Below are 10,779 nucleotides of genomic sequence, written 5' to 3' on the forward strand. Positions count from 1 at the left end.
TAATCTAAATAGCAATCATATCGATATTTTTAATGATAGACTTGGTTATTTTAAGAGGACGATTATGTGTTCACTTCTTGAACAGCCTGCATAACCTGTTTGATTAATTGAAATTGTTTATGGCATGCCGATCTATGTTATATATATATATATTGCACTGATGAAGGGCTAGTGTTGCCCGAAAGCTCTGCTAACTTTTCTGGCTGTTTACTTTATCGTTTTGATTTAGCTTTTCGCTTTTTATTTTTGTATCTCCATTGAGATCCAGCCACTGATACCCACAGTATTGTCATTTATTTCAGTAATTTGCCTTTGGATTTATATATATATATATATATATATATATATATATATATATATATATATATATATATATATATATATATATATATATAAATCAAAGAGCTGCATAGGCAGGATATAGAAAAAAATCAAGATCAAATAAGTTAAAACTGCCTCAATATAGATTTATTTTAACGACATGTTTCGGGCATAGCCCATCATCAGGTGAAAAGAATTGTAACAAAGGATAACATATATAAGTCACAAAATTACATAATAAAACAAATCAGCCAATCAAAGATGTTAACAAACAAAAGGCATAGTTATAAAGGCACGCCTCCAAAAGCTATGGTGTACAAAGCAGGAATGGTTGCTTATAAAGCAGGAAATTTAAAACAAAGACAAAAGCTTCAAGTGTAAATAATTGTTAATATGTGAATGTCTCTGGCAAAATTAATATTTAAAGGATCTAAATTGTACATTTATGCCGGTAGGGGCAAGAGTGCCAAGCTTTACAATAATTGTAAAGCTTGGCACTCTTGCCCCTACCGGCATAAATGTACAATTTAGATCCTTTAAACATTAATTTTGCCAGAGACATTCACATATTAACAATTATTTACACTTGAAGCTTTTGTCTTTGTTTTAAATTTCCTGCTTTATAAGCAACCATTCCTGCTTTGTACACCATAGCTTTTGGAGGCGTGCCTTTATAACTATGCCTTTTGTTTGTTAACATCTTTGATTGGCTGATTTGTTTTATTATGTAATTTTGTGACTTATATATGTTATCCTTTGTTACAATTCTTTTCACCTGATGATGGGCTATGCCCGAAACATGTCGTTAAAATAAATCTATATTGAGGCAGTTTTAACTTATTTGATCTTGATTTTTTTTTATATATATATATATATATTTTATCTGTATTTTATTGTTAACCGTTTTTGATGTTGTATTGTTTTATGTTTCAAACCTGTTAGTGGCGGTATTTATCGCTGTTGGTTTTGACTGAATAAAAAAAAAAAAAAAAAAAAAAAAATATCTGTTTCCGGTACCGAGTACAATATTTTAAAAGTTTGCTTCAATTCCAAACTTATATATGGTATAAACATTAATGTATTTCCATAAATCATTTGCTTCAGTACATTGGTAAAAGAAGTGTTTATCATCTTCTATTACATTGCATTGCAGGCAAGTGTCTGTGTTATTAATATTCCATTTAAAGAGCCTTCTATTGGTAGGAATAATACAATGCAATAGTTTGAAATTTAGCTGTTTAAGTTTGTTATCTTTAATATCATTTACTTTTCTTTTCCATGTCAGTGACCAATCGTTCTCTATATTAAAATGTGTTTCCCACTTTGTTTTACTCTTGGTTGGTTCTTTACATTTGTTTTTGATAAAAAAGATACGAATGTTTTTACAACTCATTTTACTATACTGTATTGATATAACTTCGTTAACTTTTACATTATCAATTTTTGAATAGATTATATCTTTTCATTCTCGTGGTATTGCTTTTAGTAGACATGACAATTCAGCAATCCAATTCGATTTGATATTTAACAAAAATAGTAATTTATTTGTATTGATAATTCTGTTATCAATTATAATATGTTTCATCTTTGTTATACCAGATCTAATCCAATTCCTATATAAAAGGAGTGAGAAACCATTGTGTGTTATCAAGTTGATGCCCCATTTAGGTTGTTCTATAATTTGTTCATAGGAAAGTGATATTTTAACAGAATATTGATTGAATTCAGCTAAATACTTTAACATTGATTTATATAATAAAGGCATACTACTGTAATGTGTTTCTTTATATTTTACTTTTGATATATTTTCAATAACCTCTCTTAGACCTATTTTGTTAAAATACATTTTAGGTAAACACTTCCATTTGAAGTGTCATCACAATCTTTTAAGCCATGATATTTGTAGTGCCTTGACTTGAGATCTGAAGTCTGGAGCATTTACTCCACCACTTTTATAATCATTGATTAATGTTAATCTTTTTATCTTTTCTGTTTTATTATTCCAAATAAAGTCGAATACAATTTTATCGACTTCATTTAAAACGCATTCAGGGGTATCTATAATACTTGCGTTGTAGATTAACTTTGCTAACCAAGTGTTTTTTAATTCATAACTTTGCCAAATATCGAGAGATTTCTTTTGTGCCATGTATCAAGCATTTTTTTAAAAGATTGAATTTTTTCAGACCAGTTTTTAGTAAAACATATTTCTTTGTCTTGGCCAACATGTAAACCTAGAATCTTAAAACTACTGTACACCCAATTGATGTTGAACAAATTCTCCTTCTTCTTTCTTTTTTTCCAACGCCCTAATATTTTTTTTTATTTACACGTGCGTAGCCTGTCACTTTTAACGTGCTCGTTATCAAAATTGTTGTTTTTTCTCATTTTAAGTGAAATTTCATGGTTTCTTCCAGTTTCCATGGTTACACAAGACACTATTAAAATTTACCTAATATAAAATTATTAGTGGATTTATATAATTTAAGATGTCTTCTTCCTAATACAATATTCAAAAGTTTGGATATTGCCACATTTACCATTTTAGACTTTTGGCACACTTTGAATTGATTCTGGCCCACTGTGTTGCGTCGCGAAGATTGAAAGTTACGACTGGTTTCGCGATGGAAGTACATTTTTGGAAAGATAATATGTAATAATTAAGACCAAAAAAGGCATTTAAATTACCTTTATATCGTTTGTATGACGTGGAATCTTTGGAAAAAAACAGAATTAGCCTAGATGAGTTTCAGTTGCCTGTCAAAGTTTCGTAATTGTATTTCTGCCTTTCTAGGCCTATCTATGCGCTTTACCCTTGCTGGAATAGGATTGTTTGGTCGTTTGTTGACATAATTAACACTACAGTAAGGTGTGTTTATAAAATCTAAATAAATATAATATTTAATATATTATTAAATACCATATGTTACTGTTTCAATCAATGTGAATGAAATGTAGGCCAAGGCCTACCTTTTATTCAATCTGATTCAAATGACAGGAATATATTTAGATGTTATATAAAATAAATAATGAATGTTTTATATTCGTGTAATGGTACAAATAATGACATGAGGTGAATGATGAAAGGTTATATTGCAACGAGGCGAACACTCATAATCATTCATTATTTGTATAACAATTATTGATACTATTTGAGCTAAAAATATAAAAGAGAATTATAATATACTAATTTTAATACTCCATTTTTTAATATTCTTAACAAAAGTCTGTTCCATCTGCGTAAATATTGCTATATGTAAAATAAGTTTCTAACCAATCAATTATTGGACATTAATGTAAAATCAAGACACTTTAGACCTCACCTGTCGATATCACATATACAATACAAGTAATAATAGTAATATCATATACTGTATATACATATGCCAGGAATGATATATTAAAAACGCATTATCATATTTCTACTACATGTATCAAATTTTATTTAATTGTGATTCATGCTTGTGAAGATATGATTACAAACGTGATTTCGTTAAATCGTGCATAGACCGCGTAATTTTAATAACCACGTAATAATAATTTAAAATCAAGACACTTTAGACCTCAGATGTCGATATCACAGATACAATAAAAGTAATAATAGTAATATCATATATTTATAAATATGCCAGGAATGATATATTAAAAACGCATTATCATATTTCTACTATGTATCAAAGAAATACCGACAAGACAGAAAGCTCATATCTAGAACCATAGTTCTATTATCTTAAATTTAGTTTTGTATTGCCAGTTTTTATGCTTTAAATCGAATGTTATGATATAATATGCAAAACAATTGAAATAAAATAATCAATATCTTAAACTACAGTAGGGCATTATATAGATGATTCATACCATATTTGATTTGAAAATGGCTGCGAAAATATATTATTTTGTTATTACCGGTATATTGTTATTATTATCCTACAACATAAAAATTTTTATAACTGTTTTTTTTCAATATCAAGAATGTAATCAGAAATGATGTCACGTGGCTACAATTTTGGATTTCAATATTTCTGCCAAAATATATTATTGTTGCTATCTATATTACAGTGCCTAACACCATGAATAAAATAGGCCTATACTTTATTTTTTTCAAAATAACTTCCTTATAACTAACTCCTGAACAATTAGTTATGTTTTATTACTTAGAAAATATTGATAAATAGAATACTATTGCATATTTTAAAGCTTCCTTTGAATGTTGTAATTAAATATCGTACATTATTGTAATTAATTTGTTTAATTTTTCCTTTAAAAACACTCCACTTCCGGTCCGTTCGAGAAACCAGTTGAGTAATTCTGTTTAATATATATAAAAAAAAGATTGTATAGTTATAAAAGATAATACGGTATTGTACTTCTTACAATTCTCTTATGACAGAAATTCATGATGTAAACATAATCTTAAAACTCTGTCTACACTATCAAACTAGTTTTACCAAAAAAGTGTGGTGTGGCCAAATATGGTGATGATGTGCTTAATTATGGTAGTGATATGACATCATCATGTCCATATATGGGCACATCATTTTTTTCACATAAAGTTTAATAGTGTAGACAGAGCTTAAAGCCTGATTTCCATTAGCAAATACATTCGCGTGAACCGAACATTCTTGAGTTATGTGGATTGCGCATTTTTCCACGTCACGTGCATAAAAAGTAAATGAAAATATTAATACGCATGTGCACTTTCCTTTTGCGCGAAAAAATTCGCCTAGTGGAAAACCGGCTGAAGATTGGAGCTTGAAGTTAGTTTCAATGCATAATGATCGCTACTTTAACATTTTACCATAGAATGTAGGCATAACTAATCAGAAAGAAAATTAATTTGATCGGTAACGATATTGAGATTGAAAACGTTTGAGGTATACCATAGTCTGAGATAAGTGCTGATAACAATTGCATAATACTCTACTTGCTATTGAATATATTCTAGTCATGACTAAATGTGTCAACATTTTTTATTTCAAAATGGCGGCCACTAGGGGTTCTTATTTTTGGGCCATTTGTTGAGGATCCTTTGGTATTATAGAGCAACTTTGGGAAGTTTCATGATTTCTTTCATAAGTGCACAGATTCTTCTCGAAGATCAACTTTAGCCACTCTAATTAGCAAACTAAACATTACAGGTACTTACATTGACCTCAATGCAAAACAAGAAATCCTATGAAAAAATAGATATTAATTTGTTTACTCTCAGTTTCTATATTCTAAAATGAAAAAAAAAAGTGTGTTCTTTAACAACAACAACAAAAAACATAAAATATCATGTCTATGGAATCTATATGAAATAAAACATTGAACTTACCAATCTTTTCCATTTCCATCTCTACCTTAGTCACTTCAGTAATAAGGTCATCACGTCTCAGTTTTTGTAATTGCTCTTTAAGTTTACCATACTGACCAACAGAAAATATTTTCCGCTTCTGTTGTGCCGTGAAAATTTCTTCGATATCGTCTGCAAAGTCTTCAACTTCTCGAGCTCTAAATCCGCCAAACTCCTTAAGACGTGTTTTGTATTTTTTTACTTCTTTTGAGGTCAATTCACGACTGATATCATCTAACAAATCACTGTTTAGTTCTCTTGCCCTTTCTTCAATGATTTTATCATGAGGGTAGCTTATGTCATATTCTCTATGGGAACGCTCTGACGGAAGGACGAGTACGGGTTGAAGACTCTGTGAGTGAGGTTGTCTGTCAGGACCAGATGTGGACGGATCGATACCTTGAAAAGATATATATATTTTAAGCTTAAACAAAATATATTTTAAAGCTTAAACGATAGAAATAAAAGTATAAAAATATGTTATGTTAATGTCGGATAAATTGTTAACTTTTTTCATTCTAATGTTTACTGTATAAATATAATTTATGGTTGTTAATAATTCATTGTAGATAGCAGAGTTATCAGTAGTTTGATCACATTTCGTTTGAATATAAGAAAGATAATTATAGAAAGAAAATAAAAAGAAAGATAAAAGGAAAACAATAATGAAAGAAGAAAAATGATTGAAAAAAGATAAAGAAAATTGAAAAAAAGAAAACAAAGAACAATTAAAAAAGAAAGAACAAAAAAATTAAAACAGAAAAACGGGGAAAAACGGAAGGAAAAAGAAAGTACCAACGATAGTGTTTCCATGGTACATAGACTCACTCGTAATTAAGTTGTGTCGAAGAATTAGCAAAAGCTAGCTCGACCAAAAACCTAAGTTTTAATCATTATATATTGCATCATCAAAAAGAAATTCTTATCAATAAGAAAATAATATTAAAGGAAATAAAATATAAGGATAGAAAAGGATAGACATGAAGTAAAAAGAAAGACCAAAAATTGAAAAAGTGGTTAAATTGTGTATGGTGTGCTTGCTATTATTTTTTAAACTTTAAACCTACTATATATGTAAGTTTAGTCTAGTAAGTTCCAAGGTTAATACTGTCCTGTCTGCTGTTCTGTTGTCTGGTTTTGTTTAGACGTGTTGGTGTTTGTTTCGTTTGTTAATACATGTTTAGTTTCTATGCAAACTATTTGAATCGGGTTTTGAATCGAAAATTGCAAAATGGTGTTGTGTTTATACTGTAATATAAATAATGTGTTTCATTTTTTAGAATGTTTATTGAGTGTATATTGTAACAACACATTGTCATCATTGCGATGTAATAATATAATACTTTATTTCAAACAAACAAAAGATACATTTTTGCCCAAAAAAAGGAATACGGGATTTACATTTCTATGAAAGTTGGAAAACAGTTAAAAAATTTATTTATCGCTTCTCCCAAACACTTAATAATAATTATTATATTTCTTTCCTAAGCGATTATGAAAGTTTGTATAGAAAAATAAATCTTAAATATGTATTGTCCCTTGAAACACACAAAAATTTAAGTCAAAATATTCTAAATTTTAATTGGCCATATTAAAGTAATATTAAAGTTATTCACTTTATGTCGAAAATTTATGCCAAAAACAACAATTGTACGTAATTAACAGGTAAATTAGTTTGATTACATTTCGTCTGGAAAATCGTCACGAGCGAAAGTAAACAAAGATTTCAAACCAAGAGGATGCATTATGCATGATGCTAATTAGGATTGTTTACAACTTGTCACGGTTGAGAAGGTGTTTTCACACAGATCGTGACGAAGTTTATGATTATGAATACAGAGTAGCCAAACATTATGAGATATGTTTTGATCGAAAAGTTATTTTTTGAACTAAAAAACGTCTGTATTTCAGTTAAATAATTTTTTTTCGACTAATTTTTAGGGAAAGTTAACTATTATGATACTTCAAAATGACCCACTTTTTTTCGAAATCTTCTAATTTTAATTTTTTTGGAATTTGACAAAGGGACAATACATCTTTAACTGAGAAGACAATTACATTTCTTAAAATGTCGTAATTTGTAATATATCAAGCTGTCGAAATTTTTAATAAAGTCTTTCGTATTGTGTAATAATAGTTATCTAAATTACAATTTTCTGCTTATAAACTTATGTTAAAGAAATATTATTGTTTACAGTTGAATTCATTATGTCAATGGTCAAACTAAACATATTAATTTTATATGCTTCTAGATATCTATCGGTCGGTCGTTTGGTCGGTCTTCCACATCCCCATTACATGTTGTTTAACCACATTGAATTGTTGATATACTGATTAATTTTTAAAAGTACAGTTAACAACTTACCGTATTCAAGCAAAACATAGGTATGCTGGTTTCCGCTAAAAACTAATACACGGCGTAACACATGGTGTTGTTGGAATTAAGAACGTTTTAATTTCATTTAATATTAATTTTAATGTCATATAATATAATGTTGACTTTGACCAAAAATTGGATCCAACAAAACGTGTATAGCTGAACAAATTGTGTTGGTTTGTTTTTCTACGGGAGTGAATACGTTGATTAAAACCTCCAAATTACCTATTAAAATTCTGATTTGACAAATGTTCATTTTTTATATATATCAACTGTTACTGCATTGATATTGAATAGGCCTATGTATTTGTTTTGTGCAGCTCATTACTTTTGATCGTTGATATTTATTGGAAGTAAAAATAAAGCTTACCATCGCTGGCCGTTTCCTCAAGTCTTTTTTTCATATTCCCTTTTTCTGAATGCTTATATTCGATACCCCAAAATACGTCACTAGCTTTTTTGTCAAGAAGCTTTGAAAAACGTTCCACCGACTTCTTTTCATCCACCAAATGATCCTCCCTCTCCAGAAAAACTACAAAATCCCAAATATTGTTAAAATTTAGATGATCTAGGCTGTAGTGGGCGAGCATGGTTTGTACTTTTGTTGAATTTTGTCTTAAAGCTTTAAAAAGCCTTTTGCGATATTCTGTTATTGGTTTGCCATCGGTAAAGCTGTACTCTTCATTGTTGTTTGGATGATTCAGTTTAAACTCTTTGATTAAGTCTATCGCTTTCTTTTCTTCGGTTACTTTTGCGATGTCTGAGAGAATTTCTACATCAGTAGGGTTACTCTGAATATAACCGGTTCTTTCAAGTTCATTAAACCATTCGAGTGCTGGGACATCTTCTTTACTTAAAACCTCTCCAGAGCAGTGGTCATTTAGTAGAAGTCTTAGCCACAAGCGCTTCACACCTTCATATCTGTTACTTAAATACGCAAGTAATTCTACAAATTCTTCTCTGGTTGCCATTTTCTAGAAACAAAAACCACACACACACAATACAATGTTAATAGTCATAACAAAATGTAATAGAGAGATAGATTGCATTTGATCATAATAGATATGGTAATGATTCCATTAAGTGATTTATTATGGGTGATTAAAACATCATTTGTAGAATATACTGATTGCTATTAAAGTTTAATATCTAAGAATAGTAGTATATTAACAGAAAGAACACATCGTTTTGTTTTATTTTTGATATATTATGAATATTGATCACCTCAACTCATACGTTATCATTTGTAGAATATACTGATTGCTATTAAAGATTAATATCCAAGAATAATATAGTCTATTAAATTTGTATTAACAGAAAGAACACACATTTTGGTTTGGGTTTTGTTTTCGTTTGATATATTATTATGGGTGATTAAAACAACCTGTAAACATTTAATGTGTGGATCTTTTCTGAATATTGATCACCTATTATAATTTATCAGAATATACTGATTGCTATTAAAGTTTAATAATATTTTAAAATAGTAAATTTGTATTAACAGAAGAAACACACAGTTTTGTCTGTTATTTTCGTTTGATATATTATGTAACTCTGCGGAGCTGTGTCGGTTTTTAATTCAATTCAACGTAAACATTTATTTTCTTTCTTTCAATCAATAATAAAACAAATGAATAAGGTATTAAAAAAAAGTAAGTTATGTTTTGCAATTTGACCTGATGAATGTACTGCTGGCAAAACATATTTTTAGTGGAATACCATGGATGAAACCAAGTATATTTTTATAGATTATATATCTCGCTCTTACCAATGGTATAGAACAATGTAATCAGACGATCTAATAATCTCGTACTCTTACTGTATATACTTCTATTGTATGTGTAACAAACAAAAACACCGCCTTTCTTGTTCTTGTAATTGTTATGTTCTTTTATATTCTTTACATATAATAAAGAATACATTATATAAAATAAATAATATATATTAACGTGTTCACCGCCTCGAATACATTTTTCTATAGTTATTCTTATGAACGAAAATAGATGTTTGTTTGTATAATTCTATTTGTTTATACTATTTTTTTAATACAAAGAAATGGAAATAAAGGTCGTTGTTTTCTCGGGACAGATAAACTATTATACTTATAGTTTTAATAGATTATTAAGCAAATCACTTCCTTCTAACAGGGAAGAGTTAAATTACTCTTCCCTGCTTCTAAATACTTTACTTATTTACGGTATAAACAACCCCTATAAAACTCATGTTATCATTCGTGATATAATGAAATAGGTCTATCCATATTTGATTATGAAAGATATCGATCCTGTCAAATAATAGTTATTCATTTTGATCACAAATTGGTTATTTTACACATTTGTGTGCGCGCTCTTTTTTACATTTGTGGATGATGTGTTTCACAATTGTGGATGTTTTCACATTTTGTGGGTGATGCGTTTTTACATTTGTGGTTGTTTTCACATTTGTGGGTCCAATCTTCCTAGCTACATTTTAAATTCTTCTTAATTTCTTAAATCCAAATCAATTATTGTTGGTCCGGTATACATTATCCGCCGCGAAACACCAATTAAAAAAAGGACAATTTCGGTTTTTGGTTAGTGTCTGAATTCAGGGGATACACCTATTAGGGAAACAATTTTGGGTCCAAAAGGTGTGCTGTAAGGATCATACTGTATTAGAGAACTATCTGTGAACACGTCCTAGACGGTATTATCATGAAAAAATAAAATTACATACCTGACAGATACTTAAGACTGAACTGGTCACC

General features: G+C 29.1%; 1 protein-coding gene across 1 annotated transcript; it reads right to left on the minus strand.

Moving 5' to 3' along the window:
• Positions 1-4,076: 4,076 nt before the first annotated feature.
• Positions 4,077-10,779, minus strand: LOC140047949 (uncharacterized). The gene is made up of 5 exons (XM_072092979.1): positions 10,749-10,779; positions 8,404-9,007; positions 5,639-6,055; positions 5,468-5,494; positions 4,077-4,629 (listed from the first exon to the last, which is right to left on the minus strand). Exons 2-4 carry the CDS (start codon positions 9,002-9,004, stop codon positions 5,475-5,477), a joined length of 1,038 nt encoding a protein of 345 aa, XP_071949080.1. The 5' UTR covers positions 9,005-9,007; positions 10,749-10,779; the 3' UTR covers positions 4,077-4,629; positions 5,468-5,474.

This window comes from Antedon mediterranea, chromosome 4 (genome assembly GCF_964355755.1).
Source record: "Antedon mediterranea chromosome 4, ecAntMedi1.1, whole genome shotgun sequence".
NCBI classification, from domain to species: Eukaryota; Metazoa; Echinodermata; class Crinoidea; order Comatulida; family Antedonidae; genus Antedon; species Antedon mediterranea.